The sequence below is a fragment of the Periplaneta americana genome, chromosome 1 (genome assembly GCF_040183065.1).
Source record: "Periplaneta americana isolate PAMFEO1 chromosome 1, P.americana_PAMFEO1_priV1, whole genome shotgun sequence".
Classification (NCBI taxonomy): Eukaryota; Metazoa; Arthropoda; class Insecta; order Blattodea; family Blattidae; genus Periplaneta; species Periplaneta americana.
Genome location: NC_091117.1, coordinates 194,148,583 through 194,167,150, shown reverse-complemented (window position 1 = coordinate 194,167,150; position 18,568 = coordinate 194,148,583). Strand labels below are relative to the sequence as shown.

Below are 18,568 nucleotides of genomic sequence, written 5' to 3'. Positions count from 1 at the left end.
TATTTCCATGCAGATATTTTTCTCCGTTCCATTACTCTTTCATCGTATATATATTAAGTTCGTTGTAACTTAGATTTTAGGCTATATGGCATTCAAAATACTTTATTTAAAAGGCGGGTTATAAGGGGGCCTGAATTAAATAAATCGAAATATCTCACTTATTATTGATTTTCATGAAAAATGTTACATAACATAAGTTTCTTTAAAAATAATTTCCGATAAGTTTTCTTCTACACAAAAGTTTGATAGGACTAATATTTAATGAGATAAATGAATTTTAAAATTACAATAACAATGCCATCTAAGGCGCTGTACTGAAATAAAACCAAATGACTTCGTCTATAAGGGGCCTTGGACAACAACAATCGAAAGCTATTAAACATAGCCTACAGAGAATGTTTCTGTGTTTGTATGAAGTAATATCGGAAGCTAATAAAATTGTTTAATTATTATTTCACCATTGGAAAGTGTAGTTTCTCTAGATGGACATAATTCTACAATGTTATTACAGTAACTTCTGAAACATAGAGCAAGTAATATAAAGTATACCGGTACACATTAAAACTAAATGATGTCACATTTTTTTATTATTTTTTTTTCTTATGTCTTATTCACTTTTGTCTGAAACCTATTTATATAATTTTTCATTTTAAATTTTATTTTTTTTCTTATGTTTTATTCACTTTTGTCTGAAACCTACTTATATAATTTTTCATTTTAAATTTTATTGTGAGCTAATCTGTGTCGCAGGGCAAACCCAAAATATTGGGTCAGACTACTAAATTAAATTAAATATTTCTAACAGTGCAGCGGATCGCACGGGTACGGCTAGTACATAATATATTAAAATTTACATCATGTTTTGTGACCTAATTTTTTTATTTTCGAAGATATGGGAATTATTGTAGTCTATTTTTTGCATAAATGGATATAAAATCAGTGTGCAAAATTTCAGCATTCTATCTATAACGGTTGTGGAGTTATAAAATAATGTGTGGAAAATTGCAACTTTTGGGAAATTTAATTTAAAGTTAAAGTGAATGTCTTAGCTGACCTGTGTTGTGTTATAACATGTTCATTTACATAGAAGAAATAAATAAACTACATAGGCTAAACTATATATCACTGGATGCAGAAAACTGTGTAAAAAAAAAAAAAAAACATTTCTTCAAAAATATTCACGTACATATTATACCTCTAACGCAGCCGTAGCGAAAATGTAATCGTGCGCCGAGCAACGTGCATCGCACCTATGGAGGGAGGCGGACACCCGAAGGGGAAGTGAAGCAACTTTCTGACTCATTAACGGATTTTCATTTTCCTTACGTCAAGCACTTAAATATAATTTTATTCAGTATAAGGTTACAAACTAATGTTTAGTACGTGTAACGAAGAAAGAAATGAACAAGAAAACATAGGACACATTATCACAATCTAAAATTAACTGTCTTCAGAATGGTTCTGCGACAGAGTTTCAAAATCAGGAATTATGTCACTTACTGCCAGTCGTAGTTGATCACGAAGGTATTTGTCTATCAGTCGTAATCTAAATTAGGTTTTTACTATTTTCATTGCTTAAAATAATTTTTCACAAACGTAAATTGTAGCGAACATGGCTTCAACAAAGCAAGCGAAAGAACGAAGCTTAGGATATTTATTTTTTGGCAAAGATTTGAAAAGTTCAACATTTGTCAGTCCTTACATCTAGCTTTCATTGTAACATTACATTGAAAATCTGTGAGTTTAAATTGAAGACCTGACCGCATTATTCGTACATCTGTTGAAAAAGGATAGAAGAACAGAGATGATAATAATAATAATAATAATAATAATAATAATAATAATAATAATAATAATAACACTTAACCTTTTAATGTTTCATGAGTAACATGTAGTATAATGCTGTTTTATGTTATACAACCGTTTTTCTCGTAATACTTGTGAACAAATCATACATTTAATATTCTGACCATATTGGCAGCAAAAAATGCGTCCTCCCATCCTACTTGAATCTTTCGTTTCTGTAGAGGTACGTGGTTTCGAGAGAGACATTGCGACGATACGCCACTCGCAGGTCAGAGACAAATACAAATGGAACTGAGTTTGACCACAATCTAGTATATATACAGTCGCGATGCTCAATACGTAGTAAATAAGCAAACATTAAATAGTTGCTCACCACTAGGATCGCTAATATCGCCTCATTACAGGCAATGCAAAATAGTACCTTCACAGTCTATTGTTTCTAGCACCCTCAAAACTCAAGCTTCGTGACTGTATATAGTAGACTGTGGTTTGACTTCAGTGAGTGAGAGGGTGGGGGTTGGGGGAGCAAGAGACATGCACAGCTATCATTGAGAGCGACAATGTGCTCGTGAGTTACATTTTCGCCACGGCTGCTCTAACGTAATACTAACTGGAATTATAACGATACAACTTAAGAGTATAATGTATTATTTCAAACACAATCAAGACTGAATAATTCCAAGGAAAAATTGTTCCGAGGCCGCGTATCGATCCCGGGACCCTTCGCTTAGCGCGCGAACGCTCTACCGACTGAGCTACCCCAGGAACTATACACGACACCGTTACAATTTTTCCTTTTATATCCACACAACTCACATGAGCTGACAAGATGCCAGAACTCAACTGTGAGTGCACACAAATACTGTGTGACTTTAAATTGTGGCTTTCTGTTAACGTACCTCCAGTAACGAATGTATTATACAAATCTGGAAAAATTGTAACAGTGTCGTGTATAGTTCCTGGGGTAGCTCAGTCGGTAGAGCGTTCGTGCGCTAAGCGAAGGGTCCCGGGATCGATACCCGGCGTCGGAACAATTTTTCCTTGAAATTATTCAAACCTGCTTTACATGGAGCTACTACCTGAAAGCCAGATTTGCACAATCAAGATTGCTGATGATATATGGGAAAATCATTGTTTATAATAACGTTGAAGTATTACAAGTTGTGTAAAAAATCCTGGAGGAGTGAAAAAGATGTAATCACACAAGGTAAATACGTTGTTTTATAAATACACAATGGGCAAAAAAAAAAATTAAATGGTTATATTCCAGTAGCTAATGATTTCACTTGAAAGTTTATTTCACAGGCAAATTTCACAGTCCTTGTAGACCGGGAAATTACTGTAATATTTAATGTTTTACCATTTATTAAACATTGTTTTTTTATTTTTTTGTAAGGCAGTGCAAAATCGATCGTTTATGCCGAATTAAGCATTATGATCTTACGAATTCAGCAGGCCAAGTCGTTTGTTGTGCTATTATCATTTTTCTTCCGTTTTGAGTTCTCATTTTGTGAATAATGGGTCGCTTAACGAACGAAGGCAAGATTTTTATTAAACATTTGCACAAATATGATAATTTATCTGCCCGTCAAATTGTAAAGAATTACGCTCAGCGAGAATAGTCCGTTTCAAATGTACAACGGTTGATTAGCAAGATAAGGACATGATATCACAGTTTAGTATATATAGTTGCGAAGCTCAATACTTACGAAATATGCATCCATAGATAGTTGCTAGCCACCAGGATCGCTACTATCGCCTCATCACAGACTCTTTCCCTAGCAGACGATAAAATGTATTGTACTTTTGATATCGTGTTCTTTTGAAAAATTAACACCTTCCTTCTACTATTGAAATACGAAATACAAAAGGTTTATATATTATTTTCATAAAGTATATATTATATTTTATAAACTCACCTTCCTGGATCTTTCGGAAGAATAACTCTGACCTCTTTTTCTTAGAATTTATAGTGCAACAAACGTTTCCATGTCCCATATTATTACTGAAATTATTGTATTTTAGCCATTTACAATTATTACAACCGATAACGAACATTTCACAGTTTACACAACTTTTCATAACAAAGCGAAATACGGCACAGCCAATGCCTTTTCGATCTAGACCAGGCCGTAATATATGTTCGGGTTTTCTATTTCAGTGTATGGAGCTCAGTGAAATATTATATTATAACTTTATTGCGTATCATAGCTAAGTTTTATTTAGTGTAATGTGTCCATAAGTTCCCTTTACTTCTTGTTGCATAATATGTTGCAGAAATAATTACAAAACTGTGTTATTTTAATGTGAAGAGAACTTTACATGTTAACATAATCTTTTCGCATCAACATTTTAAGTTTAGAATGGAAGCTATTTTGAAGTTTAATAAAAAAGAATTTATATTGTGATTTTAATATAGCACATCTACCTTCCTTGATAAAGACAGAAAATTTATCACACCACTCTTATGAAATTAGTGTACGTACGATTGTTACTTCGTCTCTGAGGTAGTAGATAAATACAATAATTCAATACTCAATTGTAGTATTAAAATACAAACAAATTGAGTGTGCGGAGTATCACACATGACATTATGCTTAATTGTAATATATAATTGCGAATTTAGGAATATAAGATATAGTACACATAACCTATAATATTTCCATATGAATGGCAGGGCATTGGAGACCACTAAAATTAGACAGAAGGGGGGAACTGGTACAGTAAACATAACCTATAATTTCAACATATCTAAATATTCGTGCGGTGCAACTGAAAATGATTAAATCGTGCATAAATTAATGTACAATAATTTCGCAATATTTAATCGAAATAAAGGAAGGTAGGTCTATTACACATACGAACAACGTAATTTTCACACCAAAAATAATATTACACCTTAACTCGCAAGGAATTATGTCTGAAGTGTCTCCTAATCATTGTTTTAAATTCTATTAATGCAATTATACTACATTTTAGAGAAATGTATGTTACTTTTTATGCATTCCAATTAATTTATATGGTTCAAACGCCACCCTTCGTGATCGGATTAAGCGAGTCACATGGTCTGCCTTACGGCCTGTATTAGTTCACGATGACAGTGACACAGTCTATTGTTCCTAGTACACACAGCGCTCCAAGCGGCTAGCAACTATCGCGAGAAATGCAAAAAATCACCCCAAGCTTCGCGACTATATATACTAGACTGTGATGATATCCCTTCTGAGAGATTATTGCATGAAAGATCGCATTTCTCAGATTCTCTGATGGTTTCCGCTGGAGTTTCAAACGAGATCTTAATCATATGGACTATTTTGTATGGAGTCAACTACAAAAAGCAGTTTACTACAAAACAAGAATTCGTAATATTGAACATTTAAGACAACGCCTTCTTGAATGTTGGAACCGACTTGATCAAAGACAGATATCCAGTGCTATTGGACAATGGAGAAGACGCCTACAAATGGGTTGTGCGGGCAAATGGCGGTCACATAGAGCATCATTTTTAATTTTATTTGGAAGATCATTAATTATTAATTTTACCAACATTAAATTTCTGCATTTTGAAGTAATAAATTGTCTCCAAAAACCACATTTTTCACTTCATTGCGTACTGGCCTCCATAACAGTTTAATTGAGACTCAAAAAACATAATAAAAAGTCCTGCTCATCTTTGAAGTCTACTCTTTCCAATAGTGTATTCATTATAAATTAATGTTATGTATTTTCGAAAATAGAGTATTTCTAATTTTGTGCCTTTTTTAGCCCACTGTGTATATACGGTCCTTTAATGGCATGAGTGACTATTTTCTTTTGTTTAATTTGCAAGAATCTTTGATACAAGTGCAATCAAATATTTAATACTTCGGTGTAATAAGTTATAATTAAATTAAACTCACGCTAAACAACTGTTTCACATTAATAACATAATTGACTGCACTCTGAGTCATTAAAAAACTAAGGCTATCCTATTAGGGGGATTAATCTTATACTCATACTGAAATTTAACTATGAAGACTTGTTGGAATGAGAAATGTGTCAGCCGTTACAAATTAAGCAGTATCATATCAGCATGATATCAAAGGATTACGTAAAGTGAAAGTGAAATTGTTAATTATGAAAAATGTTGAACATCCCATATGCGTATAAGGTCTACCTGTAACAGACGGGAGTTAAACGTTGAAAATTAATTTCCGGCCCTGGACATTTAATGTTCATACATTTGTGCTCCGTATTCAAGAAGGTGTTTGTCATAAGTTGATCGGTACATTATTAGCATTGATGTGTTTTATGAAATTATTAAAAAAGGGGTAACTTTAATCAACTCACCACACCTTAAATTACAGGCAGGGATAACAGCTGACGTTTGAAAATGCCTCATTGACTTTATTGGGGGAAGGTCGTCATATTAAGGCTGGTCCACAATAAACCGGGAACGGAAACGAGAACGAGAACGGAAAAATGGTTGAAACACATATTTTAAATTAAATGTGAGCATTCACAATTAACGAGAAGCATGCCGAAGCCCAGGAACGAAACGTAAAAACTGGTCAAGTTTAAACTTTGCCGTTCTCGTTTCCGATCACAGCCTACTAGATTCATTGTTGTCATCAAAAAGCTATTTGGTCGTCGTATATTTTGTAGCAAGAAGGCCGTGGCACAATTTCTTTTTCATCCACTGCTTGTAATTAGCCCTGAAATTCAGCAGAATCACTTTCAATAGTGTATACAGGGTGTTTCCGAGGTGGTGTCACAAACTTTCAGAGATGATGGCGAAGGGCACATGTATCAATTTGAGATAAGGAACCCTGGTCCGGAAATGACCGAGTCGAAAGTTACAAGCAAAACTCTTCGAGGGTAATTTTTCTAATAGTACATTTTAAGACACTTTATCAATTGCGATGATTATCTAGCATCTCAGTAATATGAATGACAGCGAAATGAGTCCAGGATCCAGCTCTTAATAGAAAAACCCTCAACCAGGTAACTTTTCCCAACCAGGATTTGAACCCGGGTCCTCTCGTTTCACCGTCAGACATACTAACAGTTACTCCACAGCGGTGGACTTCAACAGAAAAGAAAAAAACTTGTTTGCATAATGTTATTTTTTTATTTTGATGTACCGAAGTAGATATAATATTTCCGTGCAGGAATTCTGCGTTACCAAATGGTGAAGCTTGGATAGAACAGAGAAAAATTTTCTCTGGCACAGGAACTCGAACCCGGGTTTTCAGCTCTATGTGCTGACGCTTTATCCACTAAGCCACACCGGATTCCAGTTCCGATGCCTGAGGGGATTCGCTCAGGCTTCGGAACTGGAGTCCGGTATGGCTTAGTGGATAAAGCGTCAGCACTAGATGTGAACAACGATCGCGAAAGTGAGAAAAACAGCGCCCGCAAAGCCGAAAACCCGCACGACAATGTTGTACTACGTCGCGTCCTTGAAGTAAAGACTACCGAGTCTTCCGAGACTCAATATTGATCATCTCCCGAAGTCCCGAAGCAGGCCTTGAATCGCCACAGTTGTTTATACCTGACTGAACTTTTAATCTACGTACTTTGGCAACTGTTATATATGTATAAACAATCAAGTAGCCTATTTGAAACATCATCTCTAGCTTTCAGTGTATAATAATCCGTTCCCCAGTCTTTATTTAATTACTAGGACCTTATTAAAAGGCTAGGAATTTTCTTTTCATATGTTTGAGATCAAATGTGCATATCTCAAGTAAAAATATATTAATGTCATGTTTTATGTTTCTTAGAAATGCAAATTTATTTGAGAATTTTTTTTTTCTATTTATATAACTATATGTAATATCATATAATAGAACCAGAACATTTCGATAACTAAGATACCGTTCTGTTTAAACATTAATGTTATTATTTCAATAATGCATGTTATTCAAAGTTACGAAATCTTTCCACGCCGACCAAATGCTATTTCGTGAATGACGAGCGAGACTCGAAGCGCACGAGAATGACGAGCCGAGACTCGAAAAACAAATGCAACGAACACTGCGAGCGAGAGAGGTAGTTAGTTTTGTTCATCTCTAGTCAGCACGTAGAGCTGAAAAACCGGGTTCGAGTCCTGGTGCCGGAAGGAATTTTTCTCTGTTCTATCCATCCTTCATCATAATGAACAAGTCCACACCTGTGGAGTAACGGTTAGCGCGTCTGGCCGTGAAACCAGGTGGACCGGGTTCGATTCCCGGTCGGGACAAGTTACCTGGTTGAAGTTTTTTCCGGGGCTTTCCCTCAACCCAATATGAGCAAATGCTGGGTACTTTCGGTGCTGGACCCCGGGCTCATTTCACCGGCATTATCACCTTCATCTCATTCAGACGCTAAATAACCTAAGCTGTTGATAAAGCGTCGTAAAATAACCTACTAAAATAAAAAAATAAAATGATTAACAACGATCTGTGGACAAGTTTGTCATTCATTTTCCAAATAACATCAAGAATCAACAGCAAAAACCATCCGCTGTATCTTTCAGAACGGGAGAGGAAAGAAGACACGAAAATGGAACCAAAACACATTTGAGAGCAATGATGCATTCACACGTACTAAATAATAAGCTACGCAGTCATTTGTTTTGTAATAGATTTAATTTTTACTGCATTTAATTGACATATAACCACGAAATTTAACATAATTTTATGCTCAACATCCATTATGCAGAACAGTAAAACAAGTGTCGGTCGATTCCATACAAAGGATATGCAGTGAATGATGCTCTATAAATCCCCCAGACCATCACTTAAGCGGGAGCTGTAGTTGTGTGAACATTAAAAAATTGAAAAAGGAGGGAGGAAACAATTTAAAGCGTCAGCGAACTTGTACGACCAGTTTTAATGACGATGATTGGCGACGTTAGCTACCTCTATTGTGAGAGCACATCAACACCACAAGACGGAGGAGGTGTGGCAGCAACGGTAGCCATGTTAACAAAGCAGCAGGTACCACACCCATTCCGAGCTAATTGTTCGGGCTACCACACTGTCACCTCTTGATTCACTTATTCATTAGTGTGAGAGGTATAATATTTGGTCCCACCTCTTCCTCTGACACTGCAGGCCGACTATAATGCTGTCAGGCTGGTGTTGTTATTGCACAGGCATACTCAGGAGCTCGACTTTATTACACGCACAAAGCGAGGCAGAGAGAGATAACCACCATTATTGCGAACACCTTACTCTGTTTTAAGAGTTCTTATCCCTACATCATCTCATGTCTGTTGGCAACTTTTCACAGTCATGCGTTTGTACGAAAGCACGAATGAATCATCATAAATCTCTTTTTTATATATAATAATAACACTTAAGTTCGTATTATTTATATTACAACTGAACATCGTTTTGTCAGAAATACAGAGTGATTTATATAGAACTGACACATTTTTTTCTTTAATTATTCCGTTGGAAATTCATTCAATGACCCAATTTTAGCACCAAATTAAGCAGAATGTTCTGGAGTTTCGATTCCTTGTCACTAGATGCGCAGATGTTTATGTTTTATTCCTATTGTTGGCAGCACTAGACGCGCAGATGTTTATGTTTTATTCCTATTGTTGGCAGCTGTTTTCGACATTTTGTGTCAACGTGAAAATGCAGTAGACATTAAATCAACGACTCTTCCTTGCGAAGCAATACTGGATTACGAATTCAATTACAGCTACTCAAAGGGCATACCAGAGAGAATTTGGTGTTCGCAATCCTCCCAAAAGAAACACAATACTGGGACTGGTAAACAAATTGGAAACAACTGGATCTCTGGTGAGTGAAAAGGGCAAGCATCGTTCATCTAGGCTTCCCACGGTTGTTGTTGGCGTAAGAGCACCACTGGAGCAGTCACCCAAAAAATCATTAAGACGTTTGTCGCAGGAGACAGGGTACACCTACTCAATGTGTCAGAGAGCTGCGAAAAGTGCAGGCCTAAAACCATATTGGGTTACGGTTGTTCATCAGCTACAGGAACCAGATAAGAATAAAAGATTGAATTATTCTCGTTGGTTTCAGACGTTCATTGTGCAAAATCCTGCCATATTGTCCATCACATGGTTCATAGATGAAGCATGGTTCCATTTATCCGGTTATGTGAACTCACAGAACTCACGCCATTGGGCCATCGAAAATCCACATGTCATCCATGAAGCACCTATGCACCAGGTTAAAATCGGAGTTTGGTGCGCAATATCCGCACAGAGAATAGTGGAGCCAATTTCTTTTAACCAGACTGTGAATAATGCAGAGTACCGACTGATTTTCATGGAGTTTGTTGAGCAACTGGACGATGTAGAGCTGAGTCAAGGCTATTTTCAGCAAGATGGCGCTACATGCCATACATCAAATGAATCCATGGAACTAATTGCAAGTTTCTTTGACGACCGAATAATTTCCAGGAACCTGTGGCCACCGAGATCTCCGGATTTGACAACGCCGGACTTCTTTCTATGGAGTTACTTAAAAGACAGGGATTACGCCACACGACCCCAGACATTGGACGATCTGAAGCACAACATCACACAGGAGATTCAAGGTATTCACAACAGAATCCTCCAACGAGTGGCCAGTAACATGGAACGACGTGTTGAGTTGTGCCTTATGCAGGATGGAGGACATTTTCAACATTTGCTATAGAGGTAAATAATCTCCCAAAATTCCTCTACATTTTAGGTATAATAAGTTGTCGCTAGCACAATTCGTTTTGAAACAATTAATGAAAGAAATGTGTCAGTTCTATATAAATCACTCTGTAGAACCATTTCATGTTACAAAAAAGCACAAACGGTTTGATAAACATATTAAATTGACTAAAATATAAATTTTTGCACGATCGTGTTTTTTGTAATATTTACAGCTATTGTTGTTAGGCCTCAGTTTCTGTCAGATGCGTTTCCAATTCACTGTGGGCTAAAGCAAGGAGATGCACTATCACCTTTACTTTTTAACTTTGCTCTAGAGTATGCCATTAGGAAAGTCCAGGGAACAGAGAGGGTTTGGAATTGAACGGGTTACAACAGCTGCTTGTCTATGCGGATGACGTGAATACGTTAGGAGAAAATCCACAAACGATTAGGGAAAACACGGGAATTTTACTGGAAGCATGTAAAGAGATAGGTTTGGAAGTAAATCCCGAAAAGACAAAGTATATGATTATGTCTCGTGACCAGAATATTGTACGAAATGGAAATATAAAAATTGGAAATTTATCTTTTGAAGAGGTGGAGAAGTTCAAATATCTTGGAGCAACAGTAACAAATATAAATGATACTCGGGAGGAAATAAAACACAGAATAAATATGGGAAATGCCTGTTATTATTCGGTTGAGAAGCTTTCATCATCCAGTCTGCTGTCAAAAAATCTGAAAGTTAGAATTTATAAAACAGTTATATTACCGGTTATTGTTTATGGTTGTGAAACTTCGACTCTCACTTTGAGAGAGGAACATAGGTTAAGGGTGTTTGAGAATAAGGTGCTTAGGAAAATATTTGGGGCTAAGAGGGATGAAGTTACAGGAGAATGGAGAAAGTTACACAACACAGAACTGCACGCATTGTATTCTTCACCTGACATAACTAGGAACATTAAGTCCAGACGTTTGAAATGGGCAGGGCATGTAGCACGTATGGGAGAATCCAGAAATGCATATAGAGTGTTAGTTGGGAGGCCGGAGGGAAAAATACCTTTGGGGAGGCCGAGACGTAGATGGGAAGATAATATTAAAATGGAGTTGAGGGAGGTGGGATATGATGATAGAGAATGGATTAATCTTGCTCAGGATAGGGACCAATGGCGGGCTTATGTGAGGGCGGCAATGAACCTCCGGGTTCCTTAAAAGTAAGTAAGTAAGTAAGTAAGTAAGTAAGTATTATTGTTAGGCCTTGAAAGTTAGAATTCCCACACAGAAACTTGTTGCTACGGAAACCATTCTTCATAACATAAAACTATACTGAAATAGATCCATTACAGTGCACTTACTGTTACTTAGTTACCATTACAGTGCAGTTTCGCGAAGGCTTTGGAATAATATTGCTCTAAATTTTCAATCCAATAGTATTTTACTACACAAGGTTGAGAAGTGCTTTTTACAAAATCGAGGAAAAGATTGAAAATACTGTAATATTTTAAAAAAATATTAATATACAGTACCTACGTACGTTAGACTATGAACAGGTGACTGATTTTCAGCAAGAAGTTTGTCATAGACGTCGGTACGTGGAAAGAGTAGTTTTAATTACAACCCTAGAGCAGTTATTTTTAATATTCCAACATACTTATCTAGGTTGGTAACTCTGAATTCAATAAAATCAACTTCCGTAACGACGAAAAAGCACACTATCGTGTAAAAAACATATTGTATTTGAAATTTTAAAAATATAATCGTGCAAAAAATGTTGTACAATACACGTTTGTGAAGTGCAATAAAAAGTCTGGGAAATTGAAAAATGAGCTCTGCTCGTTTTTCAAACTTTTTCTCGACTTTGTAAAAAGCACTTCCCAACCTTGTATCGTAATATATGAGCCGTTCAGAGCAGAAGTGGTGTAAGTCAAAAATGGGTAATGAGGGTTAAAGTAAACATTCCGTAAAATACAGCGCAAAGTAGTAATTAATATTCAATTTATTAAAATATTAGTAATCAGTGGATAGCAAGAAGGCCATATTAATTCCTACTTTGCGCTGTATTTCACAGAATTTTTACTTGAAACCTCATTACCCAATTTTGACTTGCACCACTTTTGCTCTGAACGGCTCGTATACTAATTCAGTATCCATTATACTTTAGAATTTACAAAACAGGTATATTGCAGATTGTTCTGTATGTTGTGAAACTTGAACTCTGACTTTGAGAGCGGAGCAGAGGTTAAGGATGTTCGAGAATAAGGTGCTTAGGAAAATATTTGGGACTACGAAGGATGAAGTTACAGGAGGATGGAGAAAGTTACACAACGCAGAACTGCACGCATGTATTCTTCGCCGACATAATTAGAAACATTAAATCCAGAAGTTTGAGATGGCCAGGCCATGTAGCACGTATGGGCGAATCCAGAAATACATATAGAGTATTAGTTGGAAGATAGGAACCGATGGTGGGCTTATGTGAGGGCGACAATGAACTTCCGGGTTTTTTTAAATCAATTTGTAACTTAGTAAGTTTCTTGATACTTATTTCGCTCTTTATTAACAGAGACCAATGGATTGCCCTCATACACAGGGAAAGCAAGTTCAAATTCCAGAATGTCCAAGTATAATTTATGGTAGACAAAGACGACATTGGAACGAGTAGCCTATGTGTGTGTCAAATAACCAATGAGAAATTGTAATTTTTGTGCCGACATCTGGAATCAGTCAAGGAACATAACTTACTTCTTTACAAAATGGTTTTAAGGAACCCGCAGGTTCATTGCCGGCCTCACATAAGCCCGCCATCGGTCTCTATCATATGCAAGATTAATCCAGTCTCTATCATCATATCCCAACCCCCTCAAATCTATTTTAATATTATCCTCCCATCTACGTCTCGCCCTCCCCAAAGGTCTTTTTCCCTCCGGTCTCCCAACTAACACTCTATATGCATTTCTGACATGCCCTGCCCATCTCAAACGTCTGGATTTAATGCTCCTAATTATGTCAGGTGAAGAATACAATGCGTACAGATCTGCGTTGTGTAACTTTCTCCATTCTCCTGTAACTTCATCCCTCTTCATAATGAATTAACTCTTAAATACAGATTCCCATATGATCGAATTTTTACCGTCCATAACATTCCTTGACTTTCATACTTACCTAAACATGATGCTTGCCGATTGCAGGCAACTTTCTCTGCGTGTTATATCTAAGTAGGTAAACATTGACTTTCTCCTATATCGACGGAGCAATGTACTTTACAAACTTAACTGTTAAGAATATTCTGCGTTTATGAACTCGATAAAAATCTGCAATAAAATAAGATCGAAAGGAGTAAACGAATGTGTTCCTCAGTAATATGGGTTAGCGCTACGTGCAGAAAATCCCTTTGAGTGTTTGTTAATGTATATTTGGGACATATTTAATCCAAGATTCACAGCAGGCTTCCAACGAATATAGAGGAAGCAAGAGATACTTTTGTTTTCGAGATTGATGACAATAACAGCAGTGAATTACGGAGAATTATGGAATAAAAGGGGAAATAAGAGCAACTCGAAAAATTAGATCTAGAAATTCTTGAATCCAGCTTAGCTGATCAACATGACATTCGGCTAATCAATATTTAGCTCATTCGAAGAATATCTCTATCGGAGCAGTTCCGTGCGCTCCAGATCTCTGAAAATCATTTGAGAATCGTGCTCCGGTCTGGCCGGAGAAAGGTTGTCGAATCACTTAGCTACAAAAAAACAGTTTATGTATTGTTTTTTAATATCGCTGTATCACTTTCAGAACTTTCAAGACATTGTCTGCTGAACGCTAAAGATTTTGACAAGTCACCACGGTCGTGTCAGCAATGATGCAAGTTTCATTCCTGTACCTCTCGGCAGGTGGCAACATATTAAAATGGCTCTCTAAAAGGGGAAGCTGGCATTTACATATCGAACTTATCAATCAGAATTTGTCGTATAATTTTGAAGTTGCTAAGCAACAAGTTGCCAGTAGAAAAGTCCGCAGTTTTCCCAAGCAATATATATAAATAGTACACTATTGTTTCATTTCCTTACTTGTAAACGCTACTGTTACTGTCTAAAGGCTGGTTCACAATAAACCGGGAACGAGAATCAGAATGAAAACGAGAAGCAGAGGAGGTGAATATCAAAATTTTCGATTCACAATAAACCGAGAACGTAGGTGACTATGCATATCGACATGTATGTCAATAACGATATGTAAAGTCGATATTACGTATTCTGATGTTATTTGTGTATAATTGACCAATGGCGTTCTCTCATGAGTACAAGGCAGCCAACATAAACACAGGTTAACCAACTTCGAAATTTCAACTGAAACATTTCATTAGGTACGGTACTATAAATATGCCATGCATCTTTATTATCACAACCTATTTTAAGTCTATCATAACGTAAAATAATTAGAGAAGAAACATTTGTAATAGAACAAAAATGAACACAACAGTAGTTATTGAATTGAAGCGAGAATATGTAGTATGTAATGCAACCAATACAGTAATAAAACATGATTCGCTTCCGATAGGTGTTCAAAGATGCAGCTATTGAAAGCCACGTATTCTCCTTCATTTTCTCAACTTTATACGAGGCGCGCCGCTTATCGTAAAAGTGAGGATTTTCCTCAACACTCAATATTAGAATCTCACCAAACAAAACTTTGTCCATGATGCACAGCACAGAACAAAATAATGCATAAGTTGTCACGTCTTCTTGCTACAAAATACACGACGACAAAATAGCTTTTAGATGGCAATAGAATGAATCTAGTGGGCTGTGATCGGAAACGTGAACGCCAAAGTTGAAAGTTGGCCAACTCTCCGTTCCCGATCTCGGGCTCCGGCAAGCTTTTTGTTAATTGTGAATGCTCACATTTAAATGTGTACATTTTAACAATTTTACCGTTTTCGTTCCGATTCTCGTTTCCGGTTTATTGTGAACCAGCCTTTACTGTCTACAGCTGCGCTGTTGATCAGTTTCCGTCATGCAGTCCGAAAGATAATCGCAGAAAATCCCTTGAACAGATTTTGTTATTTTGGAGAAACAAATGAAGAAATTATAAACTCAAAAATATAGTTAGTCATAAGTTAATAAGACTGCATTATTTATCGAACTGAAGGAGAATAAAAGCAATTACTCGTAAGTGGGATAACTCCACTGCACTAACAGGAAATTATTCAATAACCGCAATTCGTGACGTTTTCCTTTGTCGCACTGAGTTGTGGTTTGTGGTCTCCGAGGCACGCCAATTTGAATCCGCGTAGCTTTAATCTATAAGGTAATGTATGCGAAAAATGCACAACGCACAACCCAAGGTGAATTTTAAAAACATCAAGGAAAAGAACGCCATCTGATTTCCAGTAGTATATTGCGAAAATACGAGGTATGAAAGCTAGATCTGCATAATATACGTCACTGTTCGTTAACAGAAAACCACCATTCATTAACACAGAGTTGTTGTGCACTCAATGTTGGTTGCTTAACGGTTGTCAGCTCACTCTGAGGTCTGTGAATATAAAGAAAAAAATTAAGTCGATGTCTGCTACAGTTCCTGGGTAGCTCAGTTGGTAGAGCGTTGGTGCGTTTAACCAAATTTTCCCTTGAAATTATTAAAAAATATGGTTATTTTTTTCAGATTAACATACGTACGCAAGCACACACACACATATATATATATATATATGATATGGGGTGTCCCATCACCTGTTAGTTTGAAGCCCGCACTCGACACATGTTTCCCGCATAGCGCACTGGGGCGAGGATTTGCAAGCGATTTTCCCGTGAAGTGGAACTTAAATACCATCCGTGAAATCTGTGGAGTGTCTGTCAGAAAATAGGTAAACCTTCTGCGCATCATATCTGGCTGGTCCAATGAGTAATCACCACGCGAAAGGAACTGAGTCGGAGATGGAATGCAACAATGACACTATACATTTGGCTGTTGGTCTCGAAGTTCACCAGCCTGAAGAAGGGAATGAACACGCTCTACCGTCTCCCGAAAGACGTCATGCGCTCACTCCACAGATTCCACGGACGGAGTATACCCTGTGTTACATCCCATGAGTGTTTGAAAGTGTCGACATTCTGCTTTCAAACAATGTTCGAACTTTCTAAAAAATGTTCATTGGCACACGGCGAAGTTGTTCATAAGGAATGGCATACACCTGCTGTATAATGTTCTCTTTGAATTCGTCCAAAGAACAAGGATTGTGAGTCCACACCTGTGGAGTAACGGTCAGCGCGTCTGGCCGCGAAACCAGGTGGCCCGGGTTGGAATCCCGGTCGGGGCAAGTTACCTGGTTTAGGTTTTTCTGGGGTTTTCCCTCACCCCAATACGAGCAAATGCTCGGTAACTTTCGGTGCTGGACCCCGGACTCATTTCACCGGCATTATCACCTTCATTTCATTCAGACGGTAAATAACCTAGATGTTGATACAGCGTCGTAAAATAACCCAATAAAAAAAACAAGGATTGTTTGTATAAATCTTCCCTTTCAAAGTATCTCCTACATAAAAACCGCAGGGATTTTTAAATCGGGAGACCTAATATCTAATACAGAACCTGGGTGGTGCAAAATTTTCTTGCTACGTCATGACGCAGGGAATTCGGATATTCTTATGAAACTTCCTTTGCACTTTCCTCCTGCGTCCATACTTCGTGAATGCATTTAATGAGCACACGTTCTCCGACATTGAATTTTATATTCTACTGATAAACACACGTAGGCCTACCAAACAGGACAGAAAAGAGTGTTGTTAAAAGTTCGGAGTTATTCTACTGATAGATAGACGAAAAAAAAAAAACAGAAAATACATTTTATCACAAGTTTGAAGTCACATTACCCGTAGCCAGCAAACGGCATGCCTCCACTCCGGCCGTTACTTATCGCCAGAGCATGATTCACTTTTGACATTACCGACCTAAAAGATCATAGGACACACGTCACTTCGTTAAAGCACTATTTAGCCCAGGGATATCAAGCGCGGGCATATTGTAGTCTCTGACAAGGAGTCTAGGGACCTTCCATTTACAGAATCGCATGCAGGCACACGCTTAAGTGAGATTCTACGTCACTGTTACACCTTGTTTAAAGACTAGAAATGTCAGCGCATGACATAACTCAGTAGTGTCAGAGTTGCAAGCTCCGAAACCGGTTGTGGTGCTAGAGACGTCCAGCCGGAGCGTGAACTTGCTTATATCTGTGGAAGCACCGGGACACGCAACGAGTTATAGTGGAGCGCTCCGCTCCGTTTAGGCTGTGTCTGACAACGCTGACATAACTGTTAGCAGAACGGCAAGAACGTCTATTTTCCATTTTGGAGACTAAGGTTGAAGTGGAATTTGTAATGGACAAAGACGTTTGGTGTTTGGAAATCTGGCACTGCACCATTGTCATCATCATCATCATCATCATCATACCCTAGGAAAAAACACGAGGGGCTTCACCATTCCCCGGAATTCAATGTGGCGATATACGCTACAGCGACAGCCAAAGTCTACGTCAGTGGATATGATACTTGAAGTCAAAGCATTCCATTCCATTAAGAGCAAACCCATTAATTTACAAACGTAACAATATTTGAGGATACGTACGGCATAGATGAAAGAGAGCGTCACAGGCCTTTATGTGTGAGAGGAAAGCGTTGCCTAAACCTTGGCCTTCTGAAGCACCCTTCACAAGCCCAGCGATGTCTACCACGTTCAAGAAGGCTGGCACCTTGCTGTAATCGAAAAAGAGGAAAGAAGAATAGATTAGGCAATCTTATAATATAAACCGAAAACAGTAGAATTAAATTATTAAATCAGGTACTTAACGATGCGAGGTTATTCAGCATCGTTGGAATTGGTGACACCGAAATGAGACCGAGTGTAATTTAATAAACAAAACAAAAATAAAATTATGAACTTACACTACATATTAACGAGCTACAGGACTACTTGGTCATTCGGCCAATACTTTCCAACGCCATCATGTAAGACAATTATTTCCAACTTTTTTTTTTTTTTGGGGGGAATACTTGAATTTGTTTATTAAATCTCGGGGAAACTGCTGCTGGTTGATATATAAGTTCATCTAGGTCAAAATAGTGTTGAAGAGTAGGC

The 18,568-nt window shown here is 37.4% G+C and overlaps 1 protein-coding gene across 1 annotated transcript in view; it reads right to left on the bottom strand.

The window, feature by feature from the left end:
- LOC138706084 (obg-like ATPase 1) overlaps positions 1-18,568 on the bottom strand; it is a 240,127-nt gene that overhangs the window by 90,238 nt on the left and 131,321 nt on the right. Inside the window, exon 4 of the mRNA XM_069835025.1 lies at positions 18,059-18,186. Coding sequence (XP_069691126.1) covers positions 18,059-18,186 — 128 coding nt within the window. The remainder of the gene's footprint in view (positions 1-18,058; positions 18,187-18,568) is intronic.